This window comes from Trichomycterus rosablanca, chromosome 1, assembly GCF_030014385.1.
Source record: "Trichomycterus rosablanca isolate fTriRos1 chromosome 1, fTriRos1.hap1, whole genome shotgun sequence".
Classification (NCBI taxonomy): Eukaryota; Metazoa; Chordata; class Actinopteri; order Siluriformes; family Trichomycteridae; genus Trichomycterus; species Trichomycterus rosablanca.
The window spans coordinates 45,162,104-45,188,686 of NC_085988.1; the positions used below are offsets into that span (position 1 = coordinate 45,162,104).

A 26,583-nucleotide genomic window follows, 5' to 3' on the forward strand; every position below is an offset into this window, starting at 1 on the left:
ATTGTTACTTATATTTACACCGATCAGGCACAACATGACCACCTTCCTAATATTGTGTTGGTCCGCCTTTTCCTGCCAAACAGCCCTGACCCGTCGAGGCATGGACTTCACTAGACCCCTGAAGGTGTGCTGTGGTTTCTGGCACCAAGACGTTAGCAGCAGATCCTTTAACTCCTGTAAGTTGCGAGGTGGGGCCTCCATGGATCGGACTTGTTTGTCCAGCACATCCCACAGATGCTTGGAGGCTAAGTCAACACCTCAAACTCGTTGTTGTGCTCCTCAAACCATTCCTGAACCATTTTTGCTTTGTGGCAGAGCACATTATCCTGCTGAAAGAGGCCACAGCCATCAGGGAATACCGTTTCCATGAAAGGGTGTACATGGTCTGCAACAATGCTTAGGTAGGTGGTACGTGTCAAAGTAACATTTACATGGATGGTGGGACCCAAGGTTTCCCAGCAGAACATTGCCCAAAGCATCACATCACACTGCCTCCGCTGGCTTGCCTTCTTCCCATAGTGCATAATGATCCATGTGTTCCCCAGGTAAGCAACGCACACACACCCGGCCATCCACATGATGTAAAAGAAAACGTGATTTATCAGACCAGGCCACCTTCTTCCATTGCTGCGTGGTCCAGTTCCAATGCTCACGTGCCCATTGTTGGCACTTTTGGCGGTGGACAGGGGTCAGCATGGGCACCCTGACTGGTCTGCAGCTATGCAGCCCCAATGTATTCTGACACCTTTTTATCAGAACCAGCATTAACTTCTTCAGCAATTTGAGCTACAGTACTTCGTCTGTTGGATCGGACCACACAGGCCAGCCTTCGCTCCCCACGTGCATCAATGAGCCATGACCCTGTCGCCGGTTTACCACTGTTCCTTCCTTGAACCACTTTTGAGAGATACTGACCACTGCAGACCGGGAACACCCCACAAGAGCTGCCGTTTTGGAGCTGCTCTGACCCAGTCATCTAGCCATCACAATTTAGCCCTTGTCAAACTGGCTCAAATCCTTACCCTTGCCCATTTTTCCTGCTTCTAACACATCAACTTTGAAGGTAAAATGTTCACTTGCTGCCTAATATATCCCACCCACTAACATGTGGCATGATGAAGAGATAATCAGTGTTATTCACTTTACCTGTTTGACACGTCTGGGGTGGCACGGTGGCTCAGTGGGTAGCACTGTCGCCTCACATCAAGAAGGTCCTGGTTTCAATTCCCAGGTGGAGCGGTCCAGGTCCTTTATGTGTGGAGTTTGCATGTTCTTCCCAGGTCTGTGTGGGTTTCCTCCGGGGGCTCCGGTTTCCTCCTACAGTCCAAAGACATGCATGTGAGGTGAATTGGAGACACTAAATTGTCCATGACTGTGTTTGACATTAAAGACTTGAACTGAAGAATCCGGTGTAACCAGTAATTACCTGTCCTGTACCTTACAATCCACCCTTTTAGCAGCATTTGTTAGTTCATTAGTACACATTAAATGTAATTATCATCGAATATTTTTAATAACTGCAGCTTCAAAGAGTTAAATGGCCTGGAAGAATGTGAAGTTAGGCGGATTAAAAAGGTGTGGACCCTGTGAGGATTTGAACCACAGAGTGAGAGCTGCAAATTCAAGCAAAAACACAGATGACTGATTCATTCTGCCACCATGAACAGCCCATTTGTTGCACTCCTAAACAGTCAGTATATAACACTGTCAAAGTGTCTTTTGGCACATTTAATGATCAGTGTGGATTTATAGTCTTGGCAGCAGCTTAAAAAGTGTTTTTCTTTGTGAAGAATGCTGTTAAGCCACTATTACTCATTCTGTAAAGAAGGTAATATGTAACATGGTAAATTCCTGTGATTAAGTACTTTATGTGCACTGTGGGCTGTGGTGTTGTTTGCTTCCAAAAAAAGTGTTTAAAGTTAACACTCCTAAGATCAACCCGCTATCATGGGTTGCGTAAAGGTTTTGTACTGTAGAAAGCAGGGTACAATGATTGCTTTTCCAGGTTTTGCTGTACTGCAGCTGCCATTCTGCTTTTTCATAACCTCAAACTTAACTGCTGTTATCCTTTCAGTGTTATTTGTGTGGTCATTAGGGTTGGGCAGAATACCCATGACTGAGAAACACCTCAGGGCTGTATTCTTAATTGTATTTAGTTCAAATACAAATATGAGTAATACCTTCTAAATACATTTAGAATACAGAATATTTGCAGTACATTTTGAAAAATTAAATGTGAAACCCCAAAGTCAAAATGTCCCCTAGTAATAATTAATAATAATTTGGGGGCCAAATTTGTTTCTGAATTCTTTTTTTCGCAGCAGACTGGTGCCAAATGTGTTTTCTTAATGGACAAAACAGATGGGATTGTAACAAAACATTATAATATTATTTAGTGTTAATCAAAAAAATTCTACAAACACAAATTGTTAGACTGTAAAAATGTAAATACACGGTAAATTCACATTATTATGACCACCAGCTAATAGCCAGAGTAACCGCCGTGTGCAGCATGGACAGCAGCTAGATGGGCTGGGAGTGACTCAATAAGGTCCTGGTGGGTTGTCACAGGTATCTGGAGCCATGCTGACTGCAGTGCATCCCACAGCTGTTGAAGGGAGTGAACACGATGATTGAGGTGGTCCCACAGATGCTCAATTGAGTTCAAATCTGAGGAATTAGGGGGCCAGGGTAGTACTTGGAAGTCTTGGTCATGCTCTTCGAACCAGTGTCAGACATTTCTAGCCATGTGACATGTCATATTGTCTTGCTGGAAGATCCCATCCGCCTCTGAGAAGGCAGTCTTACCCATGGTACTTTTACCCATGACAGCATTAAAACCACCTCTTTGTTTCTATACTCACTGTCCATTTTATCAGCTCCACTTACCATATAGAAGCACTTTGTAGTTCTACAATTACTGACTGTAGTCCGTCTGTTTCTCTGCATGCTTTGTTAGCCCCTTTTCATGCTGTTCTTTAATGGTCAGGACCACTACAGAGCAGGTATTATTTAGGTGGTAGATCATTCTCAGCACTGCAGTGACACTGACATGGTGGTGGTGTGTTAGTGTGTGTTGTGCTGGTATGAGTGGATCAGACACAGCAATGCTGATGGAGTTTTTAAACACCTCACTGTCATTGCTGGACTGAGAATAGTCCAGCAACCAAAAACATATCCAGCCAACAGCACCCCGTGTGCAGCGTCCTGTGACCATTGATGAAAATCTAGATGATGACCAACTCAAACAGCAGCAATAGATGAGCGATCGTCTCTGACTTTACATCTACAAGATGGACCAACTTGTCTCATAGAGTGGACAGTGAGTGGACACAGTGTTTAAAAACTCCAGCAGTGCTGCTGTGTCTGATCCACTCATACAAGCACAACACACACTAACACACCACCACCATGTCAGTGTCACTGCAGTGCTGAGAATCATCCATCACCTAAATAATACCTGCTCTCTGGTGGTCCTGTAGGGGTCCTGACCATTGAAGGACAGGGTGAAAGCAGGTAAAAAAATTATGCAGAGAAACAGATGGACTACAGTCAGTAATTGTAGAACTACAAAGTGCTTCTATGTGGTAAGTGGAGATGATAAAATGAACAGTGAGTGTAGAAACAAGGAGGTGGTTTTAAGCCAGGTGGTTTTAAACACGACTTCCTTCATGAAATACACGCAGTAGGATGTGGTCATAATAATGTCGTTCGACTGTGTATTATTTTGGAGATTTTATGGTTAACTCAGGTGTACTTTAGCTCTAGTACAAGCCCTTTCTGTGGGTAATAGTGGTGGCTTGTTTGTCTTCACTATTAAATATATGACATCAGTTAATATCAGCAAATATGTTTTGTCATGTATACAAACATCCAAATATAAGATTGACTCTTTTTTCATTATGTCCTGCACCGATCAGATGTTACCTTATGTTCACTTTGATTGTACTAGACTTACACAACCTTATTTTTAATACTCAGTTTCTATTACTGCCCAACCCTTATGCTTTTTCTGTTCAGTTTATAACAAGGGTGCCTATCTGGTGTCTAGCGCTAACCTGCATGTGCATGTTTAACTAATAGTCAATTCCACAGACCACACAGTTTTCACCTGTTTCATGTTTGCTGAATGTTTTTAATGCAAATAGGACTTATGTCTACATAAAACATATCTTGAGCATCACCAGGGGGTGCTGCAGGGCCAGGTTTTCAATAAATCCCAGTTGTCAGAAGTGTCATTTCATTAAGATCCATGGTGGTCGATGACACCCACATGTAAGGGTTAGCGAGAGGAAATCATGTATCACGTACAGCCTTTAACGTTCTGAGCAAATGCCATCAGGCTCAGTTGAGCCCTCTAGTGACTGGGCTGTGCTCTCTGACACTTTAGCTCATGACATTGACTATTTAACAAGCACCTAGTCCACATTACCAGACCAGTTTAGGCTGTTATTCATTTCACCTGGCACCTTTATGATAAAACCAGGTCTTCAAAGCCCCAGAGAGATGCTTTTTCCAGCTCTGCCAGGATGAAATGCACTAGAACAATAGTGCACTAAAGCCAGTCAGAGTGTGGAGAGGTAGGAATACAAAGCAATAAAGCTGTAGCGATAAATTAGAGACACTCCTTATACACTGGGACCTCAGTAGTATAAGGTTCTTTATGGCTTTATTCACAGGTGGTCTTACTCTTTCATTTTAAGATTTTGATGTCATATTAATAAAATAAGAGAGTCTTCAAGATAAATATAACATAGTATTATACATAAGCAAGCAAGCAGTTGAAAAAGTTTGTGAACCTTGAGAAAATATCTGGATTTCTGGACATGTTCTTATAAAATGTGGTCTGAAATTTAGCCCAGTAATAATAGTCAGGCGCGAATCTGATTAAACTAATCAGAAACACACTATTGTGCTCTTCACTGCTATATTTAACACACTGATTAATCATATACAGTCCAGACTAAAAACGTGTATGAACATTTCTATATAATAAATGTTAGAAGCTTCTTGGCTTTTAAACAGACAGTATACATCAATCAGACATAACATAATGACCACCTTCCTAATATTGTGTTGGTCCCCCTTTTGCTGCCAAAACTGCCCTGACACGTTGAGGCATGGACTCCACTAGACCCCAGAAGGTGTGCTGTGGTATCTGGCACCAAGATGTTAGCAGCAGATCCTTTAACTCCTGTAAGTTGTGAGGTGGGGCCTCCATGGATCAGATTTGTTTGTCCAGCACATCCCACAGATGCTTGATTGGATTGAGATCTGGGGAATTTGGAGGCCAAGTCAACACCTCAAACTCGTTGTTGTGCTTCTCAAACCATTCCTAAACCATTTTTACTTTGTCGCAAGGAGCATTATCCAGCCATCAGGGAATACCATTACCACTTTTGATAGATACTGACCACTGCAGACCGGGAACACTCCAGAAGAGCTGCAGTTTTGGAGATGCTCTTATCCAGTCGCTTAGCCATCACAATTTGGCCCTTATTAAACTTGCTCAAATCCTTACGCTTGTACATTTTTCCTGCTTCTAACACATCAACTTTGAGGATAAAATGTTCACTTGCTGCCTAATATATCTCACCTACTAACAGGTGCTGTGATGAAGATATAATCAGTGTTATTCACTTCACCTGTCAGTGGTCATAATGTTATGCCTAGTCGGTGTATTTCAAAGGGTTTACAAACTTGAATTTATTTATTAATTTTTACTAACTGTGGCACATATTAGTAATACACACTGAACATCTCAGTCTAGCGCAGGTCAAAGTACATCCACACATTCTGGAAGTTTCTCTCTCACACCCAAAACCAAACAGAAATTGAGCTTACGTAAAAAAAAAATAAGGTTATGTCTGTATTTACTCACTGTCCAAATATTTACTTTCCAGTGACGTCAGATTATATTATGTACATTCGACTACAGCATCGTCTTGTATCTCAATACAGCTCCTTACGTAGAGAGAATCATATAATTCTGTGGTCAGCATAAGCTGGTGCTTTAAGCAAAATACAGTCAGGGTGTTTACTACACATTGTAGAGACTGGATGTCCAATCTAGAGTCTACTGTCCAAGTCCTGTCCACTTTTACTTTCACAATTTATTCCTTTCAATTCATCCACCTGTTCGTACACAATGAATACTGAGTCTGTATTTTTCTAACCTCGCTTGATATCTTTTTACTCTATTTTTTACCATTCTTCCTCTATTTCTTGATCTCTATCTCCACCTCATCCCCAGTGGTGCAGTCCCTGGGGGGCAGAAGGGTTCCCTGGGGGGCCGTGGGGGGGAATGCGGGGGTCCCTCACGCAGCGACAGTGTGAAGAGCATGATGGGTGGGAACAAAGCCAGCAGGTGGCAGGCGGCACACGGACGCACGTACTCAGAGGACCTGAAGAGCGACAAGTAAGTCAAAGAGAGTGAGAGTGTGTGTTAGTGTGTTCGAAATAGAAAGAGGCCAGCAGTTTGGTATAGGAGAATATAATTTAACAACAGGGGTTGTAGGTGAAGTAATGGAGAAAGGTCATTAAAAAAGAGACACTTTCTTTTGACCAGTAAGAGAAAGGCAAGGGTGAGAAAGGTCAGAAGGGTAGAGGCTCACCTGTGTAGGTCAGCGCCACATTTACTGGTGATTAGTTCTCTTTCTCAATGATGGTGTGTAGCTGTGTGTGTGTGTGAAACAAACTGTGTGTGTTTGGAAAAGTACTAAGAGAACATTTCTGTGTGAGGATCTGTTTTACACAAACGATTCGGGCCACTCTGTGGACTAATAATAGAGAACGCATTACCTTCCTGACTCACTGTTTCACCACACACAAACATAAAAGCCAGCCACTTGAGCTCAATATCTGCCTATTATGAAACCAAACAGCTAGAGTACAACCATTTTAATCCCATCTGGTGAGCCTGCCAAAGGCGGTCGCTTTCATAATGTCTTACTTATTGTATTATCCTCGGCTTAGTGGAGTGATATCAAGCATTTTGCTCTTTTATTTGACTGCTGAAACCCCTAGATATTGCATTACCTAATTGGCTAGTTAGTGGTCAGATGACTAGTCATGGGAATTAAGCAAAAGCTTAAATGTTGTATTATCAGTGTGGTTCAAAGCACATCTTAATTTCACTGTGAACGAAATTCTTACAAAATACACAGTCATTTAAGTCCTGTTCCAATCTAATGCTTATCTTTATACATACGTATTGTGTACTGCCCACACTGTTAAGTGTCATCCCACTCCATACTGCGCAAATGCATTGAGCACATGTCCCAACGTCATTTGCCTTTTTTTAAAGATGCACTTGCCAATATTCTTATTCTTTTAACTACATTATGCAAAAATAAATAAATAAACAAATCTGTGATTTGTTCATTATCTTAAAGTTTTATTTAACTGACAAAAGTACAAAGAAATGCTGCTTTTTGTTTTGGCTTACCAAGTTGAATGTATTTTGCAAATGGAAACTAATTGAATTTGAATTTAATGCATTTACATTTACATTTTAGCATTTAGCAGATGCTTTCATCAAATCAATTTACAGTACCGTGACAGTATATTGCCTAAGCAATTGAGGGTTAAGGACCTTGCTCAAGGGCCCAACAGTGTCAACCTGGCAGTAGTGGGGCTTCAACCAGTGACCTTTTGATTACTAGTCCAGTACTCTAACCACTAGGCTACAACTGCCTGCAACACACACAAAAAAATTGGGGTTAGGGCCAAATAAGAGTGAAAGGTTATAGGTAGACTGTCCATCCCTAACTTTTCTCTCCTAAATTAATCTACAGTTGAGTGGCATTTTTGCTATGTGTGTCAACTTTAGCTATTACGTAGACTGAAGGACTGAAAAAGCAGTCTAATAAGCTAAAACCCCGAAGCATAGGTGAAGTTATGTTTTTATTCTGTGCTTTGAAAATGAGTCATTGACCTCATTCTGACTGCTCGTGTTATTCCTTATTTTTCACAGCGAGTGATTTCAGGTCATTAAATAAAGAGAAATATGAGCAAAACACGGTTAAATTGATTCCATCCGACACCCATATCACCCTTGTAAAACAGTCATTTTAATATCTGCACCATTTTTAACTGCAGGACTGCAACTAAACACGTTCTCTAGTTCTATAAAAGTCTATTACATTGCTCCTAAGGAATTTGAGGCTTCTTATATATGCAGAGCTGATATAAATAATATACAGTGACAGGTTTGGGGATGTTGACAGCTTGTTTCAGGTCTAATCACCAAATCTTTTGTGTTCAAATCAGAACTTTAACTAAGCTTTTTTTTTTTTCAAGCCAGTTAGAAGTAAACTTGCTTTTGTAGTTCAGATCATTAGTATGCTGCATAGCCAATTCACCACTCAGCTTTTCGATACAGACTCTAATTTATTGTTTCTGTAAAGCAGTGGCAGCCATCCAAGTTGCTGTTTCATGTTTAGTGTTGTGTCGCTCTTCGTGGTCTAATTTGACACAGAGATATAGTAGCAAGTGCCTGTGTCTTCTATCCATCTGTGCTGCCTAGTTTGGCCAGCAAACAGAGTTAAAGAGCTCAGTTGCTCAGTTTGATCTGTCAGTTTTTCTTGATTGACACACACCTGTGTCTTATAGATGTCAATCTGCTTCATGTGGAAAGTTTCCTATATATAATGGCTTCTCACTTCTCACTGCTTTTCTCTAAAGCCATGATGCCGGATTGCTCGATCCATTCTGGTTTTTGCAAACACATGTCAGCATTCTGTTTATTTTTTAGAACTGCCCTTGTCTTGTGGCTTAAAGGGCCTTACATGGAACCAGCTCTTGGAGAGTGCACTGCCTCAGAGGCAGATAGATGTCCCTGTTTCCTAAGTTGGATTCACCCGTAAAACCACTGGTCTGCACAGGGAACAGTGGGTTTGGGCAGTTCCTTGTCTTTTTTGTTTACCCAAAAGCTTGGCTTTGTAGTGGATGGCTAGATTAGCCTGTGTTTCTGTTTTTAGAGAGACTGCTTGACTTTAATAGAAAGAATCAAGATAAATACAGGCTGGCATAAATTTATCTTATATTTGATTAATTAGAATGGCTTTTCAATTATAATTGCTGAATTATTGAGATTCCAATGGGTGATATGGGTGTTTGATAAATTTATTGTTAAATAGTATGTTATAAATGTGACGACTTTAGACACATTCTCTTAAGTTTTGTTTAATAATCTGAAATTATTCAGTGTGTTAGCCGTAATGGGGCTTTAACCAGCTACTTTTTGATTAATAGTCCAGTACGTTCACTTGACCTTTCACCCTCTATCCTCTCAGCCCTCCTCTTCTTATACTGCTCCCTTTCTCTACTTTACTGGATGGCTTTCTTTTAATCTCTCCTCCCCCTATCTTTATGTCCCTCTCCTTATTCTTATTAATTCCATCATTTCTCCTCTGCCCTGCCAACTTTACTCCCTGTTGGTCACTCACCCTTTGATGTGTCGCTCTCTTCCATCAACCTAGTGGGCAGTGTTGGCTGAGTGGTTAAGATAGTGGACTAGTGCATTGGTCCCCAACCACCGGTCTGTGAGTAATTTATTACCAGGCCGCACAGAAAGAATAAATAATTAGTGATCGTTACAAGAGCAATTAAACTTTCAATAATCTTTGGGTGTTACTGTCCCCAATCATTCACACTGATTTTCCATTCTATAGTTATTCTATTTAAAATTCCTCCACCCCCGCCGGTTATATCTTATATCAAACCGGTCCGTGGTGCAAAAAAGGTTGGGGACTGCTGGACTAGCGGACAGCTAAGTTGCCGCTGTTGGGTCCCTAAGCAAGGCCCTTATCCCTAATTTGGTTGCATCATAGTAGGTCACAATTGTAAACCACATTGAATAAAAATGTCTATTAAATGCCATAAATGCAAATGCATTGCTGTAGATCTTTTCAAACAACATAGCAAGCATGTTACAGAAATATTTGCCTTCACCTGGGCAGTTTTTAGATCATACAGTGAGTAAATTCCCCGTTGAGAGTTAAAGGCTCCTAGAGAAGTAGTGTTGCATAAGTGCATTTGCTGGGTCTGAATAATTGAGGGCTGTATCGAACAGCAGCAGTCCGATAGAAAGAGAACATTTCTGCACTGGTTATGTTTAGACTTGTGCTAGATGACGTCTTAGCTGTAGGTGTCACACACCAGGTGCTTAATTTAAGTCTGTTCCTCACCCTATCTAACACCTCCTCTCTTCTGGCACCTCACTCTTCATGTGTTTTCGATTTCACTTTCTTCTGCATACATGCACTCCTCCCTCCTGCGTTCACTCTCTTTCTCTCTCTCGTTTTCTCTCTCTCGTTTTCTCTCTCTCTCTCTCTCTCTCTCTCTCTCTCTCTCTCTCTCTCTCTCTCTCTCTCTCTCTCTCTCTCTCGACACCCTCTTCAGTCTGTAATTGGATTCTATTTTCAGGCAGCTATATGTGTCTGTCTCTTGTGTTTGTGTCTCACACCCAATTTTACTCTTTTTCTCTCTCACTGTCTTCATCTTGCACTCCCCCATGTCCTTGTCTTGGCCTGTATTGTGTCACTTCATGTCACCATTTAAGTTTCTTCTGCCACCACAGCTGGGCAAAAGAACAATGCATTTGCAACAAAATCTCAAAATCTCTGACATGTATTTTCAATCCTGAAGTGCACGGATGCTCAGGTGACCAGCAGCATTGTTAAAATGTGCCTAAGGTGCCCATTTACTGACTTTTTGAGACTTAACTGAAGTTTAATCTGTCACAAGGCAGTTTGACACAGTTTTTGAACAGTCACTGATGGAGAGAAAAAATAAGGCTAATGATGATAATGAAAAAGTCACAGTGAGGGAGGGCAAATGACGTTTACAAAAAAAAAAGGAGGAAAAGTGGTTGGTTGGTGGAGATTTTTTCAGGGCTGAGGTAGTATATAAGACAAAAGCCAGATGAAAGTGTAACTGAGACGTCTTTTTGAGACTAAAGACACAAGATGGGCATTCCTCATCAAACCAAAAAACAGTCGCCTAGAAGAACCAGCGCTGGCCGCTTGGCACCACATACACCTCGCCACACACGCTCGAGTCAGGCGAGACATACTCCACGTGCTCAGGCTCGGGCAGCAGCACCACGAAGGCAGTCAGCCCACAGCTTACCGGGGCTCCCTCACTCGCATTTGCACCGCTCACTGTCTGCTCAGGGTGGCTCAAATCGTTCTGGGAACGGACACACACACATTCACAGTTACACACACCTGCCGGGTCATCCTGACCAAGGTGTATGTAACCTTTTCTGCTATCTGTGTTACTGTGGCTATTGCCTTGGCTTGATGGTTCTTTCATTCTGTCTTCTCCTCCTCCTTTGTCCTCCCTCACCTCGCTTTCATTCTCATCATGCCTCTCCTGTACCTTCCTCCTCCTCTCATGATCCTGATGATTCCATGACATTCTCATCTTTAACTCTTCCTTTCTGCCCACACTCTTCACTTGACCTTTCACCCTCTAACCTATCTGCCTTCTTCCTTTCATCTGACTCCTTTTCTCTACTTGGTCCTCATTTGGATGGCTTTTCATTGAATTTCTCCTCTGCTTCATCTTCATGCCCCTCTGCTTATTCCCACTCATCATCTAATCCTTCCCAACATGATTCTTCATCCTCCCTACCGACTATCCACCCTTTTATGCTGGTTCCGCCTTCATTGCTGCTTTTGCCACGCCCCTCATTGTGCCTGTCCCGCCCGTCCACTTCTCACTCACTTCCATCCCTCCTGCTTTGTCCCCCCAGTTATACAGACTCCCCCCTGACATCTATGGAGCACATCCCATTGACAGGGGGCCTGCAACGCCCTCGGACTCTGCTGAGGCAGCAGAGCCTCCAGCAGCCACTTATGCACCCTCCGACCTCTGCCCTCGGAGCACGCTCAGCCATCTCACAGAGCTTGGGCCAGCTCCACCCTCAACCTGGGACAGAGGGTGGAGGAGCAGGGCCAGGGGGAGGTGAAGGAGTAACAGCTACATCTCAACGGGGAGGAGCATCGACACGAGCCGCTAGAGGCACCACAGCGGGGGGCGGAGCCTCAAGCCAAAGGTCGGGAGGTGCAGAAAGTCGAGCAACGCGGGAAAACCCGGGAAGCTGGGACCACATGATGGGTCAGATGAAGAATCGTGGCCTGGATGTCAAATCTTTCCTGTAAGTCACTTCCAGTCTGGACTTTCTCTAATGCATGCCTGCATCGCTGTGCCATACCTGACTGGTTGTTTTGTCTTGGAGAGACCTATTCACATATACTGGGTATTTTCAAAAAAAGAAAAAAACTAAATACTATTGGTCAGAGTATTAAATACATTTTAAAACCAGTGTGAGCAGTTTTAGGAGTGTCCTGGGGTATTAAAGAATGCATTTTTAGAATTTTAGCATAGTCAATTCGTCTCCTGCTGCTGGAGACTCTGGTCGTGTCCGAGGAGGGTATATTCACCTGCCTCACGCCCCCTCCGACGTGTGCACAGTCCACCAACCCCTTGTTATTCGCTCACGTCTTTGGTGAATTTGTGCATCAGGCCAGTATTCGCACACGGAGAGCCACAAACTGCCTCTGGCTACTGACCAGAGTCCTTACACAGCGTCGAAGACCCCACCCATTTTCAGTCTGGTCTTTTACCCACCCGGCAGACTTTGACTGGCCAATTTTGTCTGCTGCAGGCATTGCCAATTATGCCTGCTAGAGGGCACTATGCAGAGCTGAGGTTCAAACTCGGGATCCCAGCCCAGGTGTGCTAGCGGATTATCCCGCTGTGCCACCTGGAGGCTTTTATTTATAAAAGTATTTATGTGATAGTTTGTTGAATAAACCTCTTTTTTATTTTTGTTTAGTTTTTACATGTGTTTACAAAAATATTTTCCTACCACTAGAGAAAATGCATTAGCGTTTAGCATTTTCCTTGATTTTGATACAAGGTTTTTTTGAAAATGTAACTCACATTGGGTCTTCACATTCCATTAAAGCACTCTTGGATGGATTTACTTTTAGCTGAAGCATACAGTTTTTAAACAAATTTAGCCCGTTGTTGAGTTTTTAAAAAAGCAGTAGATGTGAGCTGTATGCTGTGGATATGCAAACATGTTAAGACGACTCTTAGATGGATTTGTTTTTAGTTGAAGCATACAGTTTTCAAAGAAATTTAGCCCTTTGGTGAGTTTCTAAAAAAGCAGTGCATGTGAGCTGTATGCTGTGGATATGCAAACATGATTGAAAGGCAAGTGGAATGCCTCTTTGGGTGTGAAATGACAAGAACCAACATTTTATAATTTGTTAGGATGCTGTCCAGTGGTATTTATGCAGCCCTTAGACTTACACAGTACTTTAAACATGATTTTTAAAAGGCATTTTGCTTTACTGCAATGTTAATGTACCGTAAGGCTATAATTTATATACATTGAGAATTGCTGCTTAATAACATAAAAAAAAGCAATTAGCAAAGCTAGAAACTTTATAATGAATGCCAACTCTGTTACTAAATTTAGCTGTTTTAGTTTAGTTAATTTAGTTTTAGAAAAAAATCTAGTCTCAAACCAGAAAAGGCCAAATAGTAAAAAAAAAATGGACCGATAACATTACCTTGTGTAAAATAAGCAGTCTTTGACTCAGTTCCCAATATTTATTGTAGTGGCATACACTAGAAAGTCGATGACTTTTCAGTAAAAAGGCAGTCTAACTTTGCTAGATAGTGTTACAGAGATTAAAAAAAATGCAAAGGTGCATATACCAGAATACACAAAGACCTTTTAAAACTTAAGCTTAACAATTCTACATACCTTAGGTCTCTAAAGTAAAAGTAACTTTCCAAAATCAGCTTATTGTACTTAAATAAATGATTCTTTTAGCATTAAAACAAGACTTGGTTTTGACTTGGTCAGACTATTTTGTGACCCTGGTTGTGGAGTGCTATATATCTCCACACTCTTACATTCTACTGTGAATATTGCTCCCATCCTTCATGCCCACAGCATCTCTGGTCAATGTGAGCTCTTTGTCTTAGGATACACGTTTTATATGTTTTTAATAATGTTGGAAGGTGAGTGTAATTTAGCATATGGTCAAAATCTTAATGAGTTTCTGATAGGGTTTGTGTGAGCGTGTATGTGTGTTAAAATTTAATGTTTTTAGCTTGGATTTTCGTACTTTCCATTTTTATAATATTTCTTTCTTTCTCATTTATGCCTCAAGGCAAGAGCACCTTTTACCCGTCCAACCACAGTCAGTGTGGCAGCAGTTCCCAAGCGATGGGGTTGAAAAGCATTTATTCTACAGTATTGTCTAGAGGTCACAAGCGTGGACACAGACACTATACTGTAAGCTATCACTGGTCAAGGTGTTGGCATCTCCATCTCCTTTATCAATTATTTAGACAGCTAATGACTGGTGATTGTGAGCTCTTTTGTGCAGAAAAGGGCAGTTCTCAACTTTTTCTTGCACACTAATCTACTTCAGATGTTTTTATTTTATTTTATGATGACAAAACAAAAGACAATTGAGTTATCTCTTTGCTTTCATGTTGTAACATGCCCACTTGCCGTGCCCATGTTGGCTTGCAAGAGCGACTGAAAATGCAGATCTCTTAAAACTGCACTTCAAAAGCAGTCTCTGCACCTAATTAAGCTTGATTAACTTCAGATGGTTGTGGCTTTTTGTAACCGGCCTCAAAGCCTAGCTTATTGCTGGATCATCTTGTCTTCTTGTTACCTTTCACAGATCTGGTTTCCAGGGCTCAGCTGGTGGCATGGTCTTTCTTCCTTTTTCCGGCTTTCTGTGTGCAGCAGTCATAAGAGACCCATCTGCAACGCAAGCTGTGTCCCATGGTAGCATGGCAGTCTACTTGTATTTTACTAGAATTTCTATATAGCTGTCAGTTGAGATCCATCCTGGACAAGAGTTGTGTCCGGTGATTGCGTGGCAGTGCTTGTTTTTACATTGCTACTGCTGCGTTAAGTTCCCATCATTCTCTGAGCTTATTCACCTAAGCTGGAGTTGTAGCTTGCTGGTGGATGGAGTAGCTGGTGTGGCTGCACTCAGTGCCAGTCAATCAGGGCTGGCGCTAGGGGGGGGCTGAGGGGGGCATTGCCCCCCCAAATTGTGTCTTTGCCCCCCCCAAGCACAATGCAAGCAACGGCTATTTTTAAAATTATCTCTGAACCAATCACAAAAATGCATTTTGTTTTACAGTGTGAAGATATTTCCTTGCTTATTCCTGATTGGCTTTTTGAGTCATATAAAAATCGGCAGACTGCCCCAAACAGTTCAGTTCGGCAGTATATGTTCTGTTAGTGTGAGCGAGAGGCAGGTATACTGGTAAACACTTTTTTTTTACAGAATTAGTATTCTTTTGTTTTCTTTATATTTTAATTTCCCAATAATATAAATATTCTCACTCATTCCTATTTCCACGTTTGAATATTCTCAGTCTGTGTGTAGGTACATTTGTCAGCTTTGACTTAAATTTGTATTAAAGCCTTTCAAGAAATAGAGTTGTTCTATTAGTAATGGCAATTTAATTAAGGGGGCGTATTAAAATGAAATACAATTAGATAATCTTTTTTCTCCATTTACATAATCAACATGTATTTTTTAATCATTGGGTTTTAAGTTTAAGTTCGAAAACATGCATTTTTATTTCTTTACCTCATACATCACTTTAAGCCAGTATCAATAGCTTGGCTGTCATCATTCATGCACAAATCAAGCCTTGAATATATTTCTGGCTTTATATTTCTGCGGTCCGTTCTTTCTGTTTCGTCCTCCAACATATGGTCATGTTGTGACATTTAGTTTAGTTACATTAATATGAATGTTTTCATTGGAATGAGAGCAATATGCTTGAATAGAGATGTAATTTGCATTGAATATTTAAGCAGACTTAGATGAACTAAGATGAACGATTGCCTTCACACTCGGCTAGATATCAATTATTACTGCTCCAGCCAAGACTGATGCGCTGCTGTAATAACTTTAATACCATTATGATGTAAGAAGCATGGTTTGAATCATTGACACTTAAGAAACAGACAAGCATGAACATAATGGGGTGCAGGAGTTCAAGTCTCAGCTGACTACTCAACTGAGACAATTGGACATGTCTGAGAGAGGAAAGCCCGGAATTTTTTTTTACCTTTTTACTGCTGCAACAGCGACTTTTACTGTCTGGCAAAGAGCAACAAAATGAGTGGGGGAGTAATATAAAGAGTATATTTTTGATGGTTTTAGATTTGAGTTTTAATTTAAAAAAAAAATATCTAGTTCTCTTGACCAATGTCCATGTGGTGGAACAACCTTTTACCTGATAACCTCTGATACTTGATAAGTTCTAGCAAGCTTTGACAGCTGTCATGTGAAGTCTTCACCCATTGCTTTTGTGTAAAAGCTCTCAGCTTATTAAAGGTGAATGGCTTTGCTGCAACTGCTTTTTTTAATCCCACCAAAGATTTTCTATGGGATTTAAATATAGAGACTGAGAAAGCCAGACCAGGATTTTCCAGTACAGATTTTTTTATTCATGCTTGGGATTATTGTCTTGCTGAGCAGTCTAATTTTACACTACAATTTTACCACAGAAGGCATAATATTCTCCTTCAAAATGTTTTGGTATTTCTGTTCATCTATGATGGCAGTCACATGGTCAAGATTGCCAGTCTCTGTAGCAAAATAACATCCTCTCATCATTGCTGACCCTCCTCCCTGCTTGACTATGATAGAATTCTTCTGGTTGTCATGAACCTTGCCTTTCTTGTACCAGACTAACCACTGATCCATATGGTCAAGCAGTTCCATTAATACATAGAACTATGTTTCAAAACTCTGCAGGCCAATTAAAATGTCTTTGCATTTTACATTCAACCCTTTCTGTGCTTCTTGGTCAAGAGTGATGGGCATTGTGGAGTCCAGCCATGAAGGCTTTGGTTGTTAAGTAATCTTCTAATGATTGCCACTGACACATTTGTCCCAGCCTGTATGTCTTTTGCAGTAACTATGGGGTTTTTCTTCATTGTCCTAAAGAGATTGTTAAGGCCTCTTGGTGAAGCTTTTCTGACAGCTCTTAAGTCTTAAGCATAATTACAAACCACCTTAAACACTCGTATTTCTGGGTGGTGTTTATATAACACATCACGGCTAAAGTGAATTTTAAGGCATTAATGAGTTCCCAGTGGATTAATCATGTTGCAACCTTAATTCATACAGTCTAGCAGTAGATTTTAATATCATCAATATTATGCGTGGGTTATGAAATGTCAGTATTTACAAAATGTCCTGCTGCTAAAAGCTGCATTATTCAACTGAAACTTAATTTAAAGCCAGATCTAGCTCTTCAATTTTGAAATCAAAGAAGTTTGGCATAACCCTGAACCCAAGAATCTGGTTTAGAAATTTTTGGTCAGGGAGGTAAGAACCCAATGGTAATTTTTAAAGAGCTTCAAAATTCCTGTGCATATAACAGACCACTTGGAGTATTAGGAAAAAAAAGTAAAACTGCTGGGGGATCCCTGATTGCAGTTGAGGTGGGTATATTGCTGCTCACTCCTTCGACGACCCGCGTGCAGCCCTTTTTGCGGAACCCTTTTTCACCTATGCACTCTGCACAGGCGCCTCTCTATCTGCCAATCAGGGTTCTTACACAGCGTTTGAAGACCCCACCCACATAGTCCGGTCATCCCGCCCTAGCAGAGACATGTCTGCTGCAGGCACTGCTAATTATGCCCGCTATATGGCGCCCAGCCGACCGGTGGCAACGCCGAGTTTCGAACCGAGTAGTTTAGAGTCTCGGTGCTGGTGTGCTAGCGGAATATCCCGCTGCGCCACCTGGGCGCCCTTGTCTTGGGATTTTAATGATTTTAGCAAAGCACTTTTTTGACTGAATGATTGGAACACAAAAATTTCTGTCCGAATATGTGTGTGAGTTTGATACCTGAACTAAATTTAAGTGTGACACAATCTGCTGGGTCAAGAAATCAATACAGTTTGCAATATTTCATTTGTTTTGTCCTTCAGCAATTTCACCTTATTTTTGCTGTTCTTTCTGGCTGTTTAAATCTTTGACCACTTTACTTGCCAGAATTTTAGGCATAGACCTTAATTTTCAGGCATTCATTTGAGGTGTATACAGTATACAGGTGCTGGTCATAAAATTAGAATATCATGAAAAAGTTGATTTATTTCAGTAATTCCATTCAAAAAGTGAAACTTGTTTATTATATTCATTCATTACACACAGACTGATATATTTCAAATGTTTATTTCTTTTAATGTTGATGATTATAACTGACAACTAATGAAAACCCCAAATTCAGTATCTCAGAAAATTAGAATATTACTTAAGACCAATACAAAAAAAGGATTTTTAGAAATGTTGGCCAACTGAAAAGTATGAACATGAAAAGTATGAGCATGTACAGCACTCAATACTTAGTTGGGGCTCCTTTTGCCTGGATTACTGCAGCAATGTGGCGTGGCATGGAGTCCATCAGTCTGTGGCACTGCTCAGGTGTTATGAGAGCCCAGGTTGCTCTGATAGTGGCCTTCAGCTCTTCTGAATTGTTGGGTCTGGCGTATCGCATCTTCCTCTTCACAATACCACATAGATTTTCTATGGGGTTAAGGTCAGGTGAGTTTGCTGGCCAATTAAGAACAGGGATTCCATGGTCCTTAAACCAGGTACTTAAACCGTGTGCAGGTGCCAAGTCCTGTTGGAAAATGAAATCTGCATTTCCATAAAGTTGGTCAGCAGCAGGAAGCATGAAGTGCTCTAAAACTTCCTGGTAGATGGCTGCGTTGACCTTGGACCTCAGAAAACACAGGACCAACACCAGCAGATGACATGGCACTCCAAACCATCACTGACTGTGGAAACTTTACACTGGACCTCAAGCAACGTGGATTCTGTGCCTCTCCTCTCTTCCTCCAGACTCTGGGACCTTGATTTCCAAAGGTAATGCAAAATTTACTTTCATCAGAGAACATAACTTTGGACCACTCAGCAGTCCTTTTTGTCTTTAGCCCAGGCGAGACGCTTCTGACGCTGTCTCTTGTTCAAGAGTGGCTTGACACAAGGAATGCGACAGCTGAAACCCATGTCTTGCGTACGTCTGTGCGTGGTGGTTCTTGAAGCACTGACTCCAGCTGCAGTCCACTCTTTGTGAATCTCCCCCACATTTTTGAATGGGTTTTGTTTCACAATCCTCTCCAGGGTGCGGTTATCCCTATTGCTTGTACACTTTTTTCTACCACGTCTTTTCCTTCACTTCGCCTCTCTATTAATGTGCTTGGACACAGAGCTCTGTGAACAGCCAGCCTCTTTAGCAATGACCTTTTGTGTCTTGCCCTCCTTGTGCAAGGTGTCAATGGTCGTCTTTTAGACAACTGTCAAGTCAGCAGTCTTCCCCATGATTGTGTAGCCTACAGAACTAGACTGAGAGACCATTTAAAGGGCTTTGCAGGTGTTTTGAGTTAATTAGCTGATTAGAGTGTGGCACCAGGTGTCTTCAATATTGTACCTTGTCACAATATTCTCATTTTCTGAGATACTGAATTTGGGGGTTTTATTAGTTGTCAGTTATAATCAACATTAAAAGAAATAAACATTTGAAATATATCAGTATGTGTGTAATGAATGAATATAATATACAAGTTTCAGTGAAGTTTTTAACACAAACATACGGTACCTGTGATTGAGGTTTTAATTCTGACATACTACATAGCTATGTTATACTGATCTCATAATCACTGTTCCCAAGTATTTGTCTTATCATGATCTAAAGACTATTTTGGCTTGGTCTTGTCATAACCTTAACCAGAAACTAAAATGTTTTATCTTTATTAAATTATACCCCTTTACTCAAAAATAAAAACGATTTAAAGCTGCTGATTGAGCTGTTTAGGTTGCTATTAGTTAGTGTGCACATTGGTGCTGAGTAATAAAGCAATAATGCTTCTGGTCCTACATTTAAGGTTAAGCTTTAAGATGCCAGAGGCTTCTTTTTTGCATGCCAGCCTCTAGACCATGTCAGTGTAAAGCTCACTTGACTGCAAACAGTGTCACCATGTTCCAGCAGACCTGTTTTGTAAATGTTGTAAGATTACATCTGCCCACCCAGGCAAATTTCCCTTCTGTATAAGATCAGTTTGGGTATTTCTTGTCTTTGACAGGAGACTGTGGTGCAGTCCAACTAGCTCTACTTATATTGGCACAGAAAAGTCTTTGAGCCATTAAGGTTTGACTTAAATTACTTCATCACAACTTTACATTTTCCCTCTCTTGTACCTGGTTAAGCCACCTTCGGTATTGTAGCTATTATTTTAGTTACAAAAAGCTATTATATTATCTAAATATTATATTATACATTATTACCTTTTTAATTTTGTTAACATATGCAAACTGGTAGATGTAGTAAAACTGTAATGTACTTAAGATGCGCAGTCTGAGACAGTAAAATACTTAAAGTAGCTTATAAGGTCAGTGTATGTAGAGTAGTAGATTAAATAGCTGAATAGTGATAACCACACTGTGGCCAGAAGTATGTGGACACCTTACCATACATTTGTTGAACATTCTATTTCAAAACTACTGTCATTAATCATAGCCTCCCGTTAAGACTTCAACAGCCTCCACTCTTGTGTGAAGTCTTTCCACAAGATTTTTGATTGTTTGTTTGGATCTGAAAATTTGTGCTAATTCAGTCAAAATAGCATTTGTGAGGTCAGGCACTGTTGTTAGATCAGAAGGTCCGGCTTCCAGTCAGTGTTCCAATGTATCCTAAAGGTGTGTAATGAGGTTAAGTTCAGTGCTCTGTGTAGGCAAAGAGTTCAATGTACCGTATTAAACTGTGTCTTTTTAGATCAAACTTGTGTACAGGGGCACAGACTTGCCGGAACAGAAAAGGACCTTCCCCAAATTTTGTGATTTTTAGTCTGCACAGTTTAAAAAGTACTATTTATGTCTATTTACACACATGCTAGAAATTAATGTGGCTAAAACACCGGAACTGACTTATTAAGGGGATGTCCATGTACTTAAAAACTTGCCTAATTATAGAACATAGAAAATCTATCGACTAGACAACAATTGTCCTTGTTTCAAAAACCTATCACTCAAATTATGTGTGGGTGCCATTTCCAGCATGGGCTGTTGAAAAGAAAAAGCAAAAACAAAAGAAGAAGACTCGCATCCATAACCTATTTTGGAAACTGCCACACACATAAAGACAGGAAAAGACAAACAAAGGATTATTGACGGTTCTTGGTCTATAATCAGCATGTAGTGTTGGCATTGTTGACAGTCTATTCTAACAGTCTGTGCTGTTGTGTGTCCACGCCAGCGCATATGTATGTCTACATGTTCTTGGTTTCTTCTACTGTGCCAGTCATTTTTCAGAGCCATTATGCTGTGGAGGGTAAAAATAGGCATTGTCTAAATGCAGGAATGCCCAGGAGAGTTGCAGCAGAAGGAAAAATGAGACAGATATGTTTTCAGAAAGCAATTTATGGTGAGAGAGGAAAAAAAAGTAAGGATAAATGTCAAGAGGAAGGCTGAGAGCGGGGTTTAAATGTTTGGGAGGGGACCAGGTTTAGGATCAGAAAGCAGAAAGCAAGTCAGAGAGATAATGGGAAAGACGGAAAGTGGAAAAGCTGTTGTAAAGGTGCGAGAGGAGGGATTTTCAGAAGGCGTGTGCTTGAGAAAAACCAAATAGGGGGGAAAAAGAAATTTAATGGTGTATTGAAGGACAGGATGAGGAAAATGTGAGAAAACGTGATGACCCAGAAAGCACTGAAACACTCTAGGTACTTTGGTCTGGCCTGACGCAAATAGAAACAATTAGTCCAGATTTTTTAATGAGGAGAACTAATCTGCAAATGGGGGAATGGATAGAAGCAGAGAGTGAATAAAGGGATAAGGTGGTGAGCAGGTAATTCCTAGTTGAGAGGTATGTGTATATATAAACGGTGTGTTTGTCTTTCTGTGTGTACATGTATGAGTTTGAAAGGAAATACTACATACTCACCTGCTAAATTATTATTACAATAAGTGCAATTGAAGGATGGGATAATATCCAGTCAGAAATCTTTGTTTATACCAGAGATGTTCACAAGTCACAAAATACGAGTCCGAGTCGAGTCATGATTTTTTAGGCTAGAGTCACATTATCTAGAGTCCAGTCACGAGTCTTTAGGCTAGAGTCCGAGTCAAGTCAAGTCAATATAATGTACACAAAACATATATTGGAAATGTACCATAGAAATAAACAAATAATATGTTCAGATAAAAAACAACAGATTAGCGACTGTATTTTGCCATTTTACTTCGTGCCTTTACTTTCCTAGTCATTGTGCAAATTAATGTAATTTCCGTATCAAGAAGGTACCAGAATAAAGCTAAAACTGACGTTTTGCTTTCATTGCAAATTACGGCACAGCAGCCAAAATCCCAAACACAGCAAAAAAATTCATAATACTGCTTACCTTAGCTTATGTTGTTCCAGATGCTTTTAAATTTATAACCGTGTCCCCCATTAGGAATATAATACGTTATTTTGTAAATGTGCTTATAATTAAAAACCTCCAAACTTTTCCCAGTTGTGAAGTAAAACACGAACTCGTTAGAAAGCCAATCAAGCGTTTCATTGACGATCATCTGTGTGATGCTGCAATACATGCAAATAACAGCATTACTTACTAAAAATTACAATCAGAAGGTCTGATTGGTTCAGAAAGTGGTTCTTAAAATCATTAGCGCCAATTCTGTAGGCGCGTTCCATTCACATTATCTGTTACTGTGAAGTGCACTATGTAGGGTATTCCATTTTAAGAAGGAAGCGACGCTTCATCACTACGCCGGAAGCTGGCTGGAACATTTACCCATTGCGTGTGTTGCGGGTTAAGACGGCCGGGGCGTTATTAGAGAGCAGAAAATGACACGATCAGAATGATGTCGGGTCATATATATATATAATTGTCACACGTAACTAATGTTGCTGACTTTTGTTGTCCACAAGTCATTTTTTGCAAGTCAAGAGTCGAATCCGAGTCATTTGAAACGAGTCCGAGTCCAGTCTGATATCGCTGTGTCTGCGACTCGAGTCCCCATCTCTGGTCTATACACAGGGAGTTAGTACAGTTAATAAAACAATAAATCTATTAACCAAACATAAACATGCATATAAACCAGATATACTACAACCAAATGTAAACAATGGCATATTTCCTTTCAATACAGTACATTGAAATTACTAGCCAATAAAAATTAACTGAATTAATTGAGTATTTTCTACTTGCAGTTGCACTTTTTTTTTTAAATGACTCTTTTACGAGTTAAATAGTTTGAAAATCTGTAGAACGTAATATTATGTCAAGCTTATTTTGCCAACCACTGCAGAAAACAATGTTTTTACTTTGTGTAGATTTATAGAAGAACTGGCAATAATATTAATTTTAACTTTTTAGTTACTTTATCCACACTGTTAGGTTCAATTCCTGATTAAGTAGTTCTACTGATGTCATCCATTGTGATTCCTTCTGTCCCTCTTTAGCTAATCAAATCCAATCAATGCTTTTGCTTAATAGCAGTGTTGTTGACCTGGCTGTCACCACACTGTTTCTTTTCATATGGCCTGTTCCGTTATCTTACTCTGTTTTTCTTCTTGTCTCTCCCTTAATATCTCCCTTTTTTCCTGCTTGTTTTTGTCCTGTATCTTTTTTCTCTTTCAAATCTCCATGGTGAAGGGAAGGCAAGATGGTGGTTCTCTCTCTGGCGATCGGACTGGCCGAGCAGGATGATTTTGCCAATCTACCTGACCTACAGGAGGTACCCCCCAGTCAAGAAGCCCCTGCTGAAAAGAGGTACAGGCTTGTGTGGGTATTTGGGAGTGTGCATGTGCATGTGGGTATGTACATGTGCATGTGTACATGTCAGGCTTTTTGGAATGCCAGTGTAAGTATGAGAAGGTGTCAGTATGATATTTGTGTGCTGTGGATGATGGATTGCGTGGGTGTGCGAGAGCAAATGTTAAATCGAAACACAGTATCTGTTGGTAGCTGCGGATCGAGCATATTAGATGAATTCTAAACACTCAGAGAGAGAGAGAGAGAGAGAGAGAGAGAGAGAGAGAGAGAGAGAGAGAGAGAGAGAGAGAGTTGATTCTGGAAACACAGAGGCTTTTACATGCACTTAACCAACCCACAGTGTAATGGTTGAAACCAGTACCTAGCTACACTATTTGGTGCATGGTGAATGAATGGGGAACTAGATGTTATACACACACTGTTACTGTAGATAAAAGTTGTAGCTGAGCAGTTTTAGTGGTGAGGTAGATAGATTTGTATTAGAAAGTATTTGTCCATGACCAGTATTTAAGGTGGAGTACAAAGTAATACATTATAATACATTGTAATACAGTGTACATTGTAATACAGTGCTTAATAAAAAAAAAGCTACAACAGTGGAACGCCACATTATCTTCCATTGTTGTCAGACAATAACACTAATCTAAGACTAGATTGACAGAAATGTTGCCTGATCTAACATATCTCAAGTTATAGTTGGGTCAGATAATTGGGTCAGAATTTGGTGTAACAGCATGTTCTTATTTTAGGGTGGAACCCTATGTCATTGTTTGCTGTTGCAATCCCTTCACCTTAAGATTCAACATGTGCATTGTGAGAAAACATTAACTGAAGCTCTTGACTTGTGTCAGTATGGGTTTATGCACTGTGTTGCTGCCACATAACTGGCTGACTGGATAATTAAATTGTAAGAAGATAAACAGTGGTTCTCTGGAGTGTCTATACACTTGGAGTGTTTTGGAGTTTTCAATTTTATTTGTCTCTGGGTTTTGCATGGGTGAGCAGTTATGAGAGTACATCTTATGAACAGACAGATAAAAATGAGCAAGTGTGGCTTTGTAGTCATTTCTAAGGATGGTGTTTGGCTCTGTGTTGAGAACTAGCTCATATTGATTCTGATGAATTTATCACCTATGACTCATGGGGCATCAGGCCACATGACAAAACATGACATGACACATGACTGCTAAGGGATTTTGCTTAGTTTTTTTTTTTAGTCAGCACACTCAAAGTGTTCCTGCTCTTTATTTCTTTGCACTAATTTGATATACTTTAACATTCTTTTATCTTCTCTACTTCAACCTCTCTGCGGTGGGACACCGCCATTTTTCCCTTTCATTTTGATTTGTTTTTTTGTTCAAACTTGTTTTTCTCCTTGTTGTACCTATTCCTTTGTTTATTTTTCTCTTCTTTTCTGGCTCATTAGTTTAACCTCCACTTCCCAAATGCTTTAGTTTATGTGTGGGTGAGTGTGTTGTGGTGTGTGCAGACAAGTATGTGTGTATTTAAACCGAAGACTCAGCGAGGGGTCTCATTATTCAGCAACATACCAGTCGCTTACGTAAGCATTCGAGCTATAAATAAAGCATTCTTTAGTAGCCTAGACAACACAGACATCGACACGCACACACACGCTGAGAGATGAGTTTCTCAAGTATGAAAAAGATTGACAGTTCTGCTTCCCCAGATTGTTAGCAGTGTGAAATAGTTTCTCAGACTCTGTTTGTGGCCGTGTGGCATAACGGAGGTGTTTATATTTGGATTGCTTATGAGTTTAGGACTTTCCGTACATGGGGAAGCTGTCAGTTTCTCTCTCACTGTTTGTATAGTCTTTCTCAAGTAGTGTTTGGATGCTTTGGGTTGATGATTTCTGGTGTTTGGGTGATTTGCAGTATGCGGGTGCATTAAGGGATGGGCATTAGTGTACATGATTGAGAATAATGCACCTCTCTCTTATAGAAGAGCTGTAAGTCTCTCTTAAACTTGGGTGATTTAGTGAGCTGGATCAGACTCTAATGTTCCTCTGTAACCTTAAGCTATTAAAATGAGTAAATAATGGTTACTTATGATTGTTTCACCCGGCACTAAATAGTTGGCATATACCACTAGCCTGGCAGCAAAGTTAAACTGGTAAAAATGACCCGGAGCACCTAAATAATGTAGTGTCCATTCTGCTTTAAAGTAATATCAGAGTTATGGTAATACAGTGTGAAATAGGGTGTGTAATGTGAGGCAATTTTATCATCTACCAGACGGAATCAGAATGTGATAAATTGCACATTACACACACACAAACACGCCCGTTTTTAGAGAGCTTTGAAACTATTCCACATCCAATGGTGTTAATTATGAAGAGCGAGCTTGAAACCGTGCTGTGTGGCTCGTAATGAACTTGCCTTGCAGGCTGAGGAACAGAGGAATGCTATAAAGATGTGAAGTGTTATTACAGAGGGCTGTCTAATACAACAATAACCACACACACACACACACACACACACAGATGGGGGGGGCTGTACTAATCTTTTATCATTTTTATCTTTAGTAAGAAAACAGTGCTCATGCCTGGATTGAGGCACATAAATCATTAGGTAGCTGAACATATATGTCTCATGGAAACGCTTGCTTAGATACACACGCAGATCCAGATGTCCCCTCAGAATGCTTGACCATGTGGTGTTTTATTTGGCCAAAAAATGTCAGATTAGAGCTGAAGCTCCCACTGTGA

General features: G+C 40.4%; 1 protein-coding gene across 1 annotated transcript in view; it reads left to right on the forward strand.

Moving 5' to 3' along the window:
- syt7a (synaptotagmin VIIa) overlaps window positions 1–26,583 on the forward strand; it is a 228,092-nt gene that overhangs the window by 143,797 nt on the left and 57,712 nt on the right. The window contains exons 5-6 of the mRNA XM_062993413.1: window positions 11,762–12,166; window positions 23,739–23,855. Of these exons, the coding sequence (XP_062849483.1) occupies window positions 11,762–12,166; window positions 23,739–23,855 (522 nt within the window). The remainder of the gene's footprint in view (window positions 1–11,761; window positions 12,167–23,738; window positions 23,856–26,583) is intronic.